We start from the raw sequence: 18,016 nt of genomic DNA, 5'->3' as shown, positions 1-18,016 counted from the left end.
TAAATTAGATTACGGGACAAATCATTTTGTTTTATAAAATATTTATAAACTAGAATGCCATTTATATAATTAAATATAATATGATGTATGTTTCAATATTTTATCAAATCGGTTTTTCGTTGTACAGTTAAAACTTATAAAATTCTTAAAATAGATTAGAATAACTCGATACGGCCGTATGTAGGAGCTGGCGATGCGGGTCATTCCAAATATTATGGTATATTATATCAAAGATACGTTGCAACGCAAGATAGACGGGTAGCAAATAAACAGCTTTACGAATAAAACTAATTGTAAAGATTGTATTTCTAAGAAAGAGGTATAGTAACAGAAGCCTAGTATATGAACGCAACTAAAATATACGTATAACAAAATTATCATGCTTTTAAAACAACGTAGGTATAAAGTACATCATAGTTACACACATTTTTTATATTTTATATTTATGATCATTGCCACACCAAAAAAAATTTAGTTCGGTGACACTTTAAAGGCCCAATTTTTTAATTGTTCTAGGTATACCATGATTGCCCTAGGTGAAATCAACAACCACGAGTCCTAGAATTTCTCTCAACGACCAAACTTCATTTATTGCGTTATAAATAGCTACTTCAAAATCAACATTCATTTTTTTCGTTTCAAATTGATTATTATGAGCTAAATAATAGTTATTGATGGTTTTAAAAATGTTAATGTGTGGTTCTTGATTTATATCTTTTAGTAAAGTAAAAACCAAAGGTATAGAGTAATTATTTTTCATTACGCGGACTATGAAAAGCTGGTAAAAATCTTTGTACTACACGAGAATGTTTCATTAACAATCAACATATATTCAGTCAACGTACTTAAACATTTTAAATTTCCTTATGTGCTAAAGAATAAGACACCTTTTTCTGGGTTTGCTGTACTAATACATTATAACATACGTATATTATGTCATTATAGACATTATAATGACAATAAAATATAATATAATGAGCATATAGACATATAGTGTAGAAAAATACGGGTATATTGATAATATTGTGTCATATTATTATTATCTACTATCTGGAATCGGCTTGTCCGCATTAAAATTGTTCTATCTGTAATTGATACAGTATTATTCAAACTAAACTCAAGGTTTCAAGGACTACAACAAGTTAGGTACTAACTGAGAATTTAAATTTTTTATTACCCTCAATATTGATAAAATTGGATGAAAATGAAATCGCTAAGGCTTCAATGGACTTTTTTTCATTTATATAATGATGACATTTCTCCAGATTTTACCAGGCAATTATTGTGTTTAATAATCCTCTTAAACACAACAATTCAAACTATTAAGTACCTCGCTTTGTTTATAACTAAAAAAGATTTTTGTACAACTTAATGCGATGTTATAACTTATAACTGTTGTATAATTAATAGTTCACTGCCGGTGACAGTAGCAATGGTGGAAAGGTTGGTTATTCCCAAAATTAAAATTAATCAGTCAACGTACTTAAACATTTTAAATTTCCTTATGTGCTAAAGGATAAGACACCTTTTTCTGGGTTTGCTTATTCGTTTGTAAAAAATGTTTACCGTCATATTATGTTTTTATATCCATGATTTGTAAAATATCATGTACGTCTTGTCTATTTTGGGGTAACTTTGGACGTACTAAAGCTCGAGCTTGGAGCATGATATTGTGTTCGATGTATTTGACAACTTGCGTTGTAGTTAAATTCGTTGAATTTTCCCTTAAGAATGAATACAACAATTTGGAAGGACGTTCACATATACTTTCGATAGCTTTTCTATTCAGTCCATTACCAATAATTTGGCGTTCAAGTTTGTTTTCTTCATCTGGATCGTGGTTATGATTAAGATTGTACGATTCTCATATAATATTTTCATTGTTACAAACTCTTAAATAAGCTTTGCGTCATCGTTTAGTACATTTTAATCGTTTAAATGCATTTCGTAGAAGCTTATGATACCTAAATTTGAACTTATTTAGGTACTATTAAAATTAATTCGCCCCTTTCACTTTGCATTTTTTTGACCGAATTAATGTTATATTTTACTATATGTAGGTACGAATTGCGACAAATTGCAATGAACTGCGAGGGATTGAGACAAACTGCGAGTAGGTACTGCGATGGATTGTAACGAACTGTGATCCTGCGTTTATTGATATTATGATTGCGACCGTTAAAGTCACGTCCTTTTTCAACTTTTAAATTTGAGAACCACTTGTTGAAAATTATATGGAGAGCCCAATTCAATATTGCCTTTCTTTGGAGTTAACGTGGTACCTACTTTACCTAAAATTGGTATCCAATTCAATGGTCACCAAAATTTTGACGGCAATCTAATGTCCGCATATAGTATTTTCATTGAGGGAAAAATATTGCCCGTTTACCTGGCATCTGGTTGTGTTAGAATTTAGAACAATAGTGAGCAACTTGCACGTTGCGCCAATATAACGGTGGATATTTCAACTAATATACCGCCTTAGTACCTACCTTAGTATACTAGTATACTAATATACTTTTATGTCGTCTAACATAATATGATATATTTAATAATTGGGCTACAATGATTTTTGTAAAAATGTCGATGTTTGAAATTAATATATAATTTTATTTATTGATTATTTATTATGCTTAATTTTGTTATTTATTTATACGTTCCGCCAATATAACTGTAGGTACACCATGATATTAAGACAGTATGGTTGCTCATCGACTAGTGATAAGAAGGACCATAAATTATATAGGGAACCTCACTTGTAGCAGCGCTCCGTGTGGACAAAATAGTGTCATGACTCTTCGAATTTTAATTTATTATATTTATGTGTCAGTTCAGATCATGTTTTTAACTATACTTATAGTTGGGTAAAAAGTATTTATAATCAATGTTATTATATATTATTATGCCACTAGTAAGATTAGATTCATCTATCTGGTATATAAAATATAATATGGTTATACTATGGTAACCCGGTAACACTACAACTAACCTAACTGCGCTAGATTCAGCCAATCACAGCTCTGTATTTTGTTTTCAGAAATCACGGTGTTCTCGTATATACGAAAAGATCCTACTAGTTGTCTACGTAGCAGTGTGAATTCACTTGTTGATACAGCATAGTAATTTCCAGATTGTGGTTGTTTAAGAGTGTGTTTTAGGTTCTTAATTTTTTTTCTCTAGAATTCTTCGCTAAACCAATTAAATAATAATGGCTTCAGCTCCATACTTGGATGACTTTGAGAGCAGTAAGTAGTTTATCAGGATAGCATTCCAACGAAGTACTAACCGATTACCATTTTAGGTTTGAACAAACTCCCTGAAGAGTTACAACAAAATTTAACTCTGATGCTCGATCTCAACTCTAAATCTCGAAAACTGATGGATGAAGCTGACAAAATGGCCGACGATTATATTTCAAACATCAGAAAATATTCGGTAGAGAAACAGAAAGGAATAATGTCAAAAATACAATCCAAATTTGATGAAGCAAAAAACATATCTGATGATAAAGTTCAACTGTCAATACAAAACTATGCATTGGTATGTAGATGTTGATTTGTTAACGTACCTAACCCTAGAATATTGTTATATTCCTTTGTGCATGATTTTCAGGTTGATAAACATATTCGGAAGTTGGATACAGAACTATTGAGATTTAAAGGAAAAACTCAATTGCAAACTGATATGCGTGACACTGCCATAAAGGCTAAAATTAATTTACCACCGAAAAAAGGTTTTGGATAAAATAATTATAGTATTGATTAAATTTATTTTATTGTATTTAAAAATTTTTAGGAGGTTCAAAATTAAAAGGTCCATCTACATCCAGTGCTGTCACTGGTCCATCAAACCAAACCAACAGCGTAGACAATGTTGCAGTAGCGACTAGTTGCCTTTCTGGTGCTTCAGTTGGTCATAGAATCGCACATTCGGCTTATGTCGACATGCCTATCGATCCCAATGAACCAACATTTTGTCTGTGCAAACAAGTATTGTTTGGTGAAATGATAGGCTGTGATAACCCAGATGTAAGCATTTTATTGTTAATTTAATATTTATTTATATACATTATTTCCTTATATTATACATAAACCCCTTGTTTAATGTCGTACCTAACCATATAAAGTTTAATAACGTTAAATTTGTATAGTGAACATTGTTTCATTATATGGTTTTGTATAGTATACTTTTTAACTGTGTGGTTTTACTATTTTAGTGTGATATTGAATGGTTCCACTTTGAATGTGTCAGTTTAACTACCAAGCCCAAAGAAGAATGGTTTTGTCCAAACTGTGTAAAAGACAAGAAGAAAAAATAAAACATTCTTAAAAGAAATGTATTTTTATTTTGTATGTATTTGTATGTACATTTATTGTAGTTATTAATTTTTGGTTAAATTATAGTGTGAACAATTGATTGTAATTATATATACCTGCCTTATTGTGGCAGGCATAGAAATTATTTAGGCCAAAGAAGTGTTTTAAATATCAATTTATGTAATTATTTAGAAAAAATTAAATAACATGTTTTTTTTATCAATTTTTATTATCTAATGACTACATTAATATTATGAAATATTATAACATAGCATAGTTCACTTTAAACATACATAGCAATTAAATAGTTTTGTAGGGGAAAAACATTCCTAATTGTTTAAACAATTCCATGTATTTATAGCGGATCTAATACTATAATATGTTTCCTGTAAATGTAGGTATACGCTAAATACACTGTTAAATGTACCTACCTAAATTAAAATGTTTAAACATTATGAATGTTGAATATGTATTGAAATTTCGCAGTACGTATGAGTGGTACGCAGAAAAAAGAGTTTGAGAATCTCTGGTCTATACTTTGGTGTTCATAAACATTCGTAACTATGGTCCAACAACATGTCCATTTTATGAACATCTAGTTCTCATTTTTTGATATTTATAATGTATATGAGGTATATTAATAATTACTTATCTTAGATCTATTAATATATTATTTCAAAAACAAAGGTCATGCTATTAGAAAAATATAAATTAGAAGAATCTCTCTGCCTATTTTACAATCAAAAAAATAATGTTTTGTATAAGGTTACAAATCTATTATAACTTGTTTGTACTTAACCTAAATTGATCATTTTTTTACAATGATGTGATAATTTGTAAATTCTCCTATAGAATTTGTAGATTATACAATGTTAATATTTATGACTTTTTGATACATATATAATGAGGTTATTTATAAAAAAAAAATAGATTTTTCTAAACTTTAGTTATTGTAATCTTGTCAATGTACCTATTAATATTTTTTTCTATTCTCTACTTAAAAAATATATTTTTTATGTTTTTATTATAAAATGTATTTTTGTCCTTTTTTTCTTGTTTAATTAACTATACTGTATAGTTCAGTACTCAATTTCTTAATCCCCACCTCAAGCATTACGCTTATAGGGGAGTTTGCAGCTTGTATTAATTTGTTATTTCTTTTGTTGTTTGCAAAAACATAAATAATTTTTTATTATTATCATTTAAAAAAAAAAAATTATTACTTACCATTTAGTATTACTCAAATAAGAAATAATAACAGTTTAAGCTGTTACATCTCATCAGTTGTCAAAAGATGGAATGACTTGTGCTTCATCATATATAAACATTTTTGTGATCCATCTAATTTAGATAAAAAAAAAAACAATTCCTAATACATTAAATTGTAAGACGGTCAGTCTGCCTATTTTAATTCTAAGTATATACCTACTGGCTACTTTATTTGATGATATTGTTAATAAAGTAATTTATATTTAACCTATTATTTACGTGGAACCTTATTTAAAATTGTCAATCCTTAGATATAAAAATTTAACATTTTTAGCTTTATAATCATTTATACATTTTTGATTTGATACACTCTGTCAAAATTTTAACTTTAAATGTTTGTATAAATAAATTGTGCACATATTTTTTAAATATTTTTCAACTGCTATTTTAAGTATATATTAGGACAATTGTATAACATTTTCATGCATTTTGACTCAACAAATAAATTTTATAGACATTTATAGAAAAATATACTAAGAAAACTAGTCAAAATGTTATAAAGTTTGGACATTGATAAAATAAGTATATGGTGTAAATTCCAAGTATCTATGGTTATTTGTTTTTGTATTACAACAAAGTAAGAAAATTGCTACTTGAGAAATCGAGTGAATATCCAATATTGTAATAATTTAATTGAATTTTCTTATGGTCATTAATTTTTTTGATAAAGGTAGACAAACTTAGTATAACGAATCTAGTATTTTGTTTTATAATTGCACCACTGTTTTCATCGTCAAAAACTACATAATTATGAATAAAAAAAATAAATTTAAAAAAAGGTGTCTCGTAAGGTTGATTTCCTCTATAATATATTTATAAAAATAATAATTATACAATGACGTGATGAGGACGATAAGGTATGCTACCTATAACCCATCTATAATTGGTACACTTTCATTCATATGTGTAATTTGGACATTGACGGACGAATAGTAATATATATGTAAATGATACCTGTTCACTTTTTTATGGAGACTGTGGGAGCGACGTTAGTACCAAATACTACCAATACTACTCATGAATCCAAAATTGTTGTGGAATCTTTAAGACATAGAAAGTTATTTATAAATTTAAAAAAACCATGTTTATGAACTTTAGCACAAATATTATTAAAGATAATTTTGATGAATTAACCCTACATTTTTGTGAAAATAGTGGGATAGTCGAATCGCACTTTTTACCTAAAAATAAATGGTCTAATTGCACTAGGCTTCAAAACAGGAAGTGGTCGAACTGCACTCGTTGAAAAAAGTTAAAATTTCAGGTCACCACGGACGTTTACTTTTATTATTATAATAATATTTGACCATTTAAAAACAAATTACTAAAAAAATGAAAAAATGAAAAAAAATGAATAATATTTGACGATTTCAAAAAAGAATAAAAAAATTATATATATAATATTTCTACAAAAATTATCAAAATTAGTTTTAAAAAAAAAAGTTATAATAATGACAATAATAACATTTAATGATTTAATATATCATATGTCATAATATATGTATATATAATAACATATATAACATAATAGACAATCATGGTATGCATAAAACAATCATTTTTAACTACGCCAATAATTAAAATCATTGTCAGTCCTCAGCCTGTAAGTGGGAAGGTAAATGAGTGTATTATTAACTTTTAACCCCTTTAAATGCATGATATTTTTGCTGAAATACTTTTTTTGAGCCCAAGTGTAGTTGGACTAAAATAAGTGCAATTCGACCATTCCTGAAAATAGCACTTTGTGTAATGACACCGTTTTGTCAAAAATTATTTAGAGTATCTAGTACCCGACATCTAGGTTTGACGTTTGACAAACACCTTAGATGGAATCTCCATGTGAATAACATAGTTGTGCGTATTCGAAGTCTAAATTACAGTTTCTATAAGTTACGTTAAGTTGTATCTGTTAGGGGCGTCATTTCAACTTTTTTTTTATTGATGCCAAAATGTTTGCAGGCCATTCAGATCATTACCAGGCCACGTTGAAAACTTTTCTTTTTTTTTTGGGGGGGGGGGGAGTCAAGTGGGGACAAAAACTGTAGAATATTTGTATAATTTATTTAATATATCACTTATATTATTATGAAAATGTCACAATATTGTTACTATTTTTTTACGAACTATGTGTAGGTACTAATATATGTAATAAATATAGGTATCTAATATAATATATCTAGTATACTGTTATGTATTTATTTTATATTGTGGATACCAGTGTACAATTTACACTTGGTAAAAAAATGTATGGGTATAAATCACCTTTATAATAAAATACCTAACATATACATTTTTGTCGATTTTGTCAAAATTCAAAACTAATGTACATTTGCCCAATCAAAACATATTATATTTCGTTTATCTTAATACTTTTAAATATATTAAAATTCCGTATCATAACATAAATCTTAAAGGGGCTGCAGGGGAATGCAGTCGATGAAAACAGTGGCTCTCAGACTAAAAGTCAGACAAAACTGAAGGAATACGATTAGACGGATTTCAATTTTTAAAATTGATTTTCATTGATTGTCGGTGGTTTTTCCCTTGGCATTAAATAACTATTGAAAATATCGAAAAATGACCTTTCTAAAGTACTATTTTCATCCAATTTGCTAAAAGATAAGATATTATATGTTGAAATCGAAGCACTGCTTCTGGTAGACATTTTGTATACAGGATAAAAAAAAACTGCATTTGATCCGGGTTCGATTCCCGGCCGTCGCAGTCGTTTTTTGCAGTTCAAAAATTTTTGCATTTAGTTAATTTTTTAGTTTATATTATACTTGTCTCTAAGTCAGAGCCCAGAGGTCACAGGCAATGAACACATTTTTTAACGGCCCCCTTTTAAAAGAATATTATATTTTGAAAACGAAAAATATTATTGTATTGGCAATGTCAATTTGACATGTATTATGTATAATTTATAAAACAATAACAACAATAATATGTTGGTATTTTAAATCAGACGCTAGAGGCTTGACGACCCATATAAGCTCTACCAATTCAGTAAATATGACAATATGTTGGTTAAATAATTATTCAATTTCAAAATAATTACTTTATTAAAAAGAGGCCCGTTAAAAATTGTTCACCACCTGTGACCCCTGACTTAGAGTCCTTAGAGACTAGTATAATATATTAATATGAACTAAATAACTGCAAAAGTTTTAACAGCAAAAACTCGCTGCGATGGCCGGGAATCGAACCCGGATCAACTGCTTGGAAGGCAACTATGCTGACCATTACACCACCAACGCATATATATTGGGATGTCTGATCAATGTTATGTAGAGTGTAATATTATAAGTAAGGCCAACAATTATATGTCCTACAAATCTATAAAATATGTATGGGCATTATATCCTAAAAATTACCAAAATATGCTCTAAAAAAAAAATGATATTGTAAAAAATGATTAATTTTTTATATGTATTATACAATTTATACTATAATACAATTATTGCCAATGAATAATGATTTACAAAAATGTGTGGCATTAAAAAATATTAAAAATTAAAAAATTAAAATTAAAGTAATAATTAATAAGTAATTAGTTAAACAAAAACATGAGAGATGTAACTATTGATACGACTAATGTTAAAAATTTTCACTTTTACCACTTTTCATAAATGAGTTGAAATACGCATAATAAGGTTTATGAGTGAAACAAATTAATATTTTGTAATTCCCGAGTTTTTAGTATCTTAAAAATGCTTCAAAAATATACTAAATGCTAAAATATGCCCTAAAAATGCAAAAATATGCAAAATAAAATTTCGTATACAGCATCGTTAGGTTATAAAACAAATTTTGGTAAACTAGCTATTTTTTGACCAACCAATAAAAATATGAAAATACACACAAGTGTTGGCCCTAATTATTTGCTTATTGAATAATAATAATAATAATTATTATTATTATAATGAAAGTAATAATAATAATAATAATACTATTAAAAATATCAATAAAAAATAAAAATTAAATTCTGTTTGTCAAGTCTGGGGAAGTAAACTAATATTTTGTTTACTCGTTAAGTTAAAATAATATAGAAAAATTTGAATCAAGTTAAAAGTTAAGAGTAATTTTATTTACTTGTAAAAGTTACACTAGTTAATTGGAAAAAAGGTATCTTAACTTCGTAAGAAACAGTTACTTTTTGAAATAATAATGAATAATAATAAAATGCTATTTATATAATTATAAAAATGTAATAATAACCTTACTGTTGATTATTAATAGTACACAAACATGTACCCAAGGCCTTAGCTAAAACAATATTTTGGTGGGGGACTAAACCCCACGATCTTCCTATAGTATTTTCTAAAAATTATATATGATTAGTACTAAGTACGGACATTTGAATTGGGAAATTAAGCCCCCCCCCCCCCTATTTGCGCCAACGATTTGTAGCTTATAAGGTATATAGGTACCAATAAATATTGTTATTAATATTTTTAGATTTATTAATCTATTACTAATAACTTGTTTGCTTGTAGCGGATATACATCAGACAATATAATATATTATATACATTCTTCAAACAGAGTATTAGCATATTTTAATTTTTAATCATGCAGCCACAACTAATTATTTTGTTACCATAAAAAAATTATATTTATCAATATTTTCTTTAGAAAAACAGTTATGTAAATAAATTTGATAATGTCCAACAATTTTAACACAATTTACTGTGTAAAACTGTTTATTTTTCCCATGCAGAAGGAGTGCTTAACATTTTCAAGTACCTACCTAGCTCAATTGGTCATTGGAAATCACAAATTACATTAGTATTATTTTAATGTAGGTATATTATATTTTCATTTTCATTTTGGTTTTTATTTTTATTTAAGAAGATGTACCTAATAAGATGTAATAATAATATATTATAATAGATTAGTTTCATTTTGTATTCACAATTTAGATGCTGTTGTTGCCAAACATTAAAATAATTTTTTTTATGGTAACAAAATAATTAGTCGTGGCTGCATGGTTAAAAATTGAAATATGCTAAAACTCTGTTTGAAGAATGTATATAATATATTATATTGTCTGATGTATATCCGCTACAAGCAAACAAGTCATTAGTAATTGATTTATAAATCTAAAAATATTAATAACAATATTTATTGGTATCTATATAACTTATTAGCTACAAATCGATGGCGCAAATAGGAGGGGGGGGGGGCTTAATTTCCCAATTCAAATGTCCGTACTTAGTACTAATCATATATAATTTTTAGAAAATACTATAGGAAGATCGTGGGGTTTTAGTCCCCCACCAAAATATTGAGCTATTTGCGCCTATGCTACAAATAATAATATATTAATATACTTAAAATTTTTGTAAGTCGAAAAAAACACTAGTTCCTGTTACATTATAATAGTTTGATACTTCGATACGATTATTTTATTGTTAGCCACTAACTTTTAGTTTTTTAGATTTTTTATGTTTTGAGTTGTTGAGACAGATAAAATATAAAAATCATTACCTACAGAGTGTTATATTATGAACATTGTATAATGTATATTAGATATTTGATACAATGATGGTGAATGGGTCACTAAATAAATCATAGATAGGTACACTCGTACACTTACCTATGTTATATGTTGCAGCTATTATATAGGTACACTGTTATGCGAGGAGTATTCCGTATATATTATACCTATTAATCAATTAAATTAATAATTAATTATGTAACAATCAATGATTTAGGTAACAATGTTATTTTGAGAATTCCAGAGTATAGGTATACCTACCAATCCTGACCAGTTTGTTCTAATATGTTAATAGTTAATACTGCTGAATCCTCTAATTTGATTTTGTAGCATATAGTTTTATTAAGTGCATGGGTTTGCTCAATTCACGATAAAATTATTTTCTAATAGTTATATAATTTTTATTTTGAAACAAAAATGTTTTTTAGTCTTAGTTATTTAAATAGTTAATAATGCCTTTTCTTACATGGTATGTATTATGTAAGAAATATGAATTAAGTTCAATTTTGGATTTGAACGTGGGCTGTGGGAATTACATAGGAGGTTATCAAATATCTGTAGTGTCAAACAAAGCAATATAAATATTACGAACTAATAATTATATTAAACGGTCAGGCAATTGTATTAATTGTACATTTATCATTTGCATGTTTATTAAAAATCATATACCTAGATAAAAATTTCATAATTCTTGTCAAGTGCCATTCAGCCGTGAACGTATACCTACAAAATATGTTGTTATTTTTTCTTTCTAAAATGTATTGTTTTGTGGGACTTAGTTCATATTATTATTTATCATGGATTCTTAAATAAAAACATTTGCCCCCGGCCCAACAGAGTGCAAGTACTGAAATCGCATGGCTCCACACCCGTGCGCATGTCTATAAGCTGCACATTTATGCACAAACGGAAATTAAAGCTGCGTATTTCAGTAGGAGGGGTGATAAAATGTATCTGATTTGAATTGAGGAATATATCGACATTTATGTTTCAAAATGATGAGGTGGGGAGGTTAACCCTTCGCGACGAAACAGTCGCGGCGAATGGTCCGGCGGCGAAAAGTCCAGCGGCGAATCGGTTGCGGCGAAACGGTACGGCGGCGAAACAGTCCGCGGCGAAATGGTCTGCGTCAGCGAAAGTGTCTGCGGCGAAATGGTCTGCGGCAGCGAAACTGTCTACGGCGAAATGGTCTGTGGCGAAACGGTCGCGGCGAAATGTCCTAGATTTATGTAATTAGCCTATATTAGTATATTACTGTCGCAACAAATATGTCAAATTCCCAGAATTTTATAAATATTTTTTAAACTATAATTAAAATACGAATAATAGAACAGATAGCAAGTTATAACCACCGCCGTCCCAAACAAAATTCCATAGAATATAATATTATTCATTGAGAAATAAAGATAAACCAGCCATCTATTCTTTCCGTATTTACAATGCGTCTGAAATTAATGAGAATTGATAAGTCTGACGAGCAATACATGAGATGCTATTTATATATTTCGGGTTTTATGTTTTATATTATAAATCTATGGACTGTAAACAATCTCTAAACCAATTTTAAATTTTAATTGCACATTTCTTATAATAATAATAAACATTATTTCGTATACACAAATACACAATACTCGTAAATATCTTTTCAATGTTGTTAATTATTAATAATAATAATAATAGTACGTGACACGAAAAGTGGCCGGTGACCCCACCACCAGGCCGGCAAGAACGGCCGTTAGCCATGGGTTTTCTTGTGTGTGTATTATTTTGTGTACTTACATGACGGTATATATATTTTTTTTAATTAGTTGTTCTAATTATAATTTCTAAAATTATCTGTTATTTAAATATTTAGATAATTATCTAGATAAAATATTTTTATCATTTATCTTTTTGTTATATGAATTTGATTTATTTATCTTTTATTTGTATCTTAGATAAAATTTAGTGTTGTTATCTTTATCTTTATCTGGATGATTTTTTTGTTATCTGTTCCTAACACTGCTTATAATATATTAATATGTAGGTACTGTTATTTTTATGATAATCATAACAGTTAGGTGTCTAGCTAATTTTTATTACTAAAAATTAAAACATAATTATAAAAAGGTGGATAAGTGGATGTCGCTCTGCTGTACAGTAGGTTACAAGTGGGTCACTGTAATGGATGGTGTTAAATTTGAATTCAATGATATAATATCATTGTATAAGAAAAACGATTCTAAGCGAAAACGGTCAGTCAGCCTATGATATTACCAAGTATATTTGATGATATTATTGTGAATAAAGTAATTTATATATAACCTATTTACGTGGAGCCTTGTTTTAAATTTTCTATCCTTAGCCATAAAAGTTAAACATTTTATACATTTTTAACTACAAAATAATTAATAAATTATAAATTTGATAAATATGGTCAACATTTGAATTTTAAATGCTTATAAAAAAAGTTGTGCATTAATATTTTTCAACTGCTATTAGAACGATATATCAGGAGCCTTATATTAAATTTTCACGCTTTTTACTCAACAATAAAATTTTTATTGATATTTATAGAAAAAAAAACTAAAAAAATTGAAAACTGACAATGCCCGTAAACCGCTTGAAAAGAGTCAAAATATTTTCAAAATCTTATGGTGTATAGAAAATGCTAATATAAACATTCAGTGTTGTTTTAGAGTTACACGAAAAACCAAAATCGATTTTCATCATATTACATTCGTTTTTCAATTACAATAAAATAAGAAAATTGTTACATGAGAAATCAAGTGAATATCAAATGTTGTAAAAATATAAATTTCAGACGCTCATAAAAATGTAATTTAAGTTTCTTGAAGACATTTTTTTTTGATAAAGGTAGACAAACTTATGAGTAATCTTATATTACATTTTAAAATCTTAGATTTAAAAAGAAAATTTTTTATGAATTCTCAACTCAAAATAATTTGCTAATTTTCGTGATTTTTCCGTATTTTGTCAAAATTTGAACTTTAAATGCTTATAAATAAAAACTGTGACTAAGGATTTTTAATTTTTTTTATCTGCCTTTGAAACAATAACCTAGGAGCCTTCTATTAAATTTTCAATCTTTTTTACTAACAGATAAAATTTTATTGATATTTATAGAAAAAAAAAATAAAAAATTGAAAACTGACAATGTCCGTAAACAGCTCAAAAAGAGTCAAAATATTTTCAAAATTTTATGTTGTATAGAAAAATGCTAATATAAACATTCAGTCAAAATTTCATGTCCCTACGGTCATTTGTTTTAGAGTTACACCAAAAACCAAAATCGATTTTCTCGAAAACAGATTTTGCGTAAAAAATCCCGTTTTTTCCTTAATTTTTCTTTTGTTTTTCACGTCGCTTTTAAAAACTACTAGGAAGTTTTTATATTTGACCCCCCAAAGTACCAACTAGATTCACTTTCCTATCAGAAAAGTTACTGTTGAAGAAAATCCAAGCACTTTTACTGTCCTAAAAGGTGATGACAGACACAAAAATACAAAAATTAAAAAATTAAAAATTAAAATAAAAAAAAAACCACACATCATTGTAAAATCAATACATTTATCGCTTCACTCAGATTCTAAAATCATATACAGTTGTACTTATTTACTGGCTACATGCCTACATAATATAAGATAAAATAAAATATACCTAAGTATTAAAGCTTGGTAGGTAAACAAAATTGTATTTGTATAGTTGAAGTGCATGAAAAATAAAATGGGTTTTAAAATAAAATAAAACTAAAGGTATTCAAAAATTTTAAATAAGTAACTATGTAAGTACCTACATATTATAACAATGTTGATTTCTCTAAACATATTTTTAGTTAATTATTCAAAATTATCCTAACTTGATCAGCCTTGTGAATAAGATGTAATTAGTACCTACAATTATACTGTTATACACTTTTACTAATACAATAAATATTTAATATAATTGTACATAATTATGCGTAAAAAAAAAGTGTCATGTAAAATCCAAAAACAATACAACTCAAGGTATGTAAATATTATAATTTATAATTAAATCGAGTGTCAAGAAAATGTTCATTGACACTATGGTTTTTATTTTAGCTAGGTAGTAAAATGCAATTTATGTATATTTTTCAGACGAGTTGGATATCATGATTCAAAATTTGATCATTAACCGATGTTTGCCATTCTCCTTAGTAGAAGCTCCAGAATTTAAACCTATTTTACAAACAGGATTTCCTAAATTAAAAATATTGAGCCGTACAACATTAATAAAAAGGATTGATTTGAATATAATTACCATGTTAACAAATTTGAAAAAAAAAATTAAGTTTGGTCAATCACATTTCAACTACAGCTGATTGTTGGTCAATTTTTAAAAAGTTAGTATTTAAAAAAAAATAGATATTATAGATCCCTAGGGACCTATAGTACTATATATTAAAAAATATTTCATTTAAAATTATAGATGTTAGAGGAATATACAAATGTAAAAAAAAATGTTTCAGATCATATATAGGTTAGCTCATTTCATCGTTCACTTTGTGTCCCTATTGTTACCAGGTCATCGTAAAGTAAAATAAACTATATTATTAATATTTTATTTAAATAGTAATTAGGTTCTCGGTACCTATAACTAAATGTCTGGTCTAACATCTGAGTCATCGCATAAACCCTCTATTCAGTGATAACAATTGTCACTGCAGACATAGGTATGCGTACCATAGACAACGGTGCCAGTTTTTCAAGTTTTCCACAGTTCAATAAAATTTGAAAATAAAATTTTATATTTTAGTTGCTCCCTTAATTATAAGACTTTTCCACTTATCTACTACCCGATGCCTATTTAGGGGGGGGGGGGGGGTTGATAGGGAGTATTATATCGAAAAAAATTACATTACGGTAATAACTCTCAAGCTTTGTAGAATTGTCGGATTTTGATGACTATTTTTTTATCTAAAGAAGAAGACTTCCTACAGCCCGCATCTGATTTTGTATTTTATTTCAATAGTTGTATTAAAAAAATTTTAAAAATGTTTTTAATCTTGTATTTTTTTAGACATATTATAAAGTTTGAGAATAAAATATTGAAAAACAGAGATCGATGCGGGCTGTAGATTATTCCCCTCTAGCAATTACAAAAATAATTATGAAATTTGGTTGATTCTACAAGGCAGTATCGTTATTCCCGCAGAGTGTATTTTTGAGGACAAAATGGCATCGGCACCTGGTGCCTTAAGGTAATATACCACGTAATTGCAATATTATCGTCGATCATTATAATATTATTGCCACCACCACCGAATGAAGTTCATTTATCCGCAACCCCGCGTATCTATATTACTTTTTATACATCCTCATTAATAATATAATATAATGTTGCATTATAGCCATATAATATAACAGTGGTCACCAATTAACAAAAATAATAAGCTACAACTTACACTTGAACGTATCATAGGTAATATCGGTTTTTACTTTTTTTCATTGTTTGTGGGCCGGATAAATTTTATTTGTGGGGGCGCCTGGGTTGTATTTGGTAACCCCTGCCATGTAATATTGACTTGACGCAGTAATAATATAGGTTTTATATTATAAGACCTCCGGGGCTGCGAACAAAATTTCTTGAACTTCGTGTGCGGTGTGTTTCACTATAGTTGTATATAACCGAAACATGAAAATACAGTACTTATTGTTGTCGTGTACAGATAGGTAGCCTATATAATATATAGGTAGGTATTATAGTATAGTATAATATAATTTCAAACTCCAGTTCGTTACAGTTGGCAAGATAAATGGCTTATGCTGGGTCTAAAGGTATATTCGCTTTTTCTTTGACCGGTCTTGGGACATGAAATTCCAAGGGTCTGGAACGACACCAGGGGGGATCTTTATGTTAAAATATAATTCACATATTATTGTAGGTACCTACCCACATTTTTTTATATACTGCGAACAAATATTTTTTCCTTGATTTTTAAATATTGTATAAACCAATGTTATATTATATTCAGGGCCTTGCACCCGAATCATTTATTCGGGTTTCGGGTTTCGGGTGCTGGATGTATTTGGGTGTTCAAACACCCGAATAAAAAATTTTAAATAAATATTTGGGTTTTCAAAAACCGTTATTATTCGGGTTAATATTGGTTAATATGGGTGCTGAGAAATCTGGATAAAACAAAACTTTTGATGACCCCCCCCCCCCCCAAAAAAAAAAAGAAAGTGTTCATGTTTATGTTATTTATAATAAAATATAAATGTTTTTACCCAAATTCGCAACGTTTGTTTTTAACTAAACTAGGTTAATTAATGTACAGTAGTTACCTTTTTCTATGAACTATAAGAAATAAGACAATGGGGAAAGTAATTATTTAACTACCGATTCGTTTTTATTATAGGCATTAGAGTCCACGTAACTCATTTTTTTTTTTACTATATAACATGTCTAAAATCTAAATAGGTACTGGAATTAAATAACATACTAGCATATTTTAAAAAAAAATTGTAGGTAGGTACTTATTAAAAATAATCAGAAAAATTTTATTTGATAAGCAAACAAAAAACAGTCATCAAAAATCAAAATGTTTACAAGGCTTTCTGTGGTCAAAAAATAGTTAACTTGCTAGAAGCCTAATCCCATTTAAAAGTAAATACAAAAACATAATGAATAGGTATATTTTGCAAAATCAACAGTTACAACAGATTGATATTTTAATTTTGCATAATGTTACGTACCTATTATACAGAATAGGTATTGATTATTTTGTGATGACTTAAAAATTAAAAAAAATAATCTTTATAAATATTATGAATAATATTATTATACTATAACTAAAAGGTAATATAAAAAAATATATAGGTATTCACAAATTGTACGATGAAATAATAATAAAATTGAAAATTGAGTAGGTACGTATAGTGAGAGGCGCGTCGTAGACTCGTAAACCG

At 27.9% G+C, this 18,016-nt stretch overlaps 1 protein-coding gene and 1 non-coding gene across 2 annotated transcripts; one reads left to right on the top strand and one right to left on the bottom strand.

Moving 5' to 3' along the window:
* Positions 1–3,183: 3,183 nt before the first annotated feature.
* Positions 3,184–4,318, top strand: LOC132936255 (inhibitor of growth protein 4-like). Its single transcript, XM_061002948.1, has 5 exons — positions 3,184–3,245; positions 3,302–3,540; positions 3,613–3,733; positions 3,796–4,028; positions 4,217–4,318. Exons 1-5 carry the CDS (start codon positions 3,209–3,211, stop codon positions 4,316–4,318), a joined length of 732 nt encoding a protein of 243 aa, XP_060858931.1. The 5' UTR covers positions 3,184–3,208.
* Positions 4,319–8,770: 4,452 nt separating this feature from the next.
* On the bottom strand, positions 8,771–8,842 carry Trnag-ucc (transfer RNA glycine (anticodon UCC)). The gene has a single exon. It is a non-coding gene; the product is annotated as a tRNA-Gly (tRNA).
* Positions 8,843–18,016: the final 9,174 nt, after the last annotated feature.

The sequence above is a fragment of the Metopolophium dirhodum genome, chromosome 1 (genome assembly GCF_019925205.1).
Source record: "Metopolophium dirhodum isolate CAU chromosome 1, ASM1992520v1, whole genome shotgun sequence".
Taxonomy (NCBI): Eukaryota; Metazoa; Arthropoda; class Insecta; order Hemiptera; family Aphididae; genus Metopolophium; species Metopolophium dirhodum.
The sequence above is the reverse complement of the archived record's forward strand: the minus strand, read 5'-3'. Positions and strand labels throughout refer to the sequence as shown.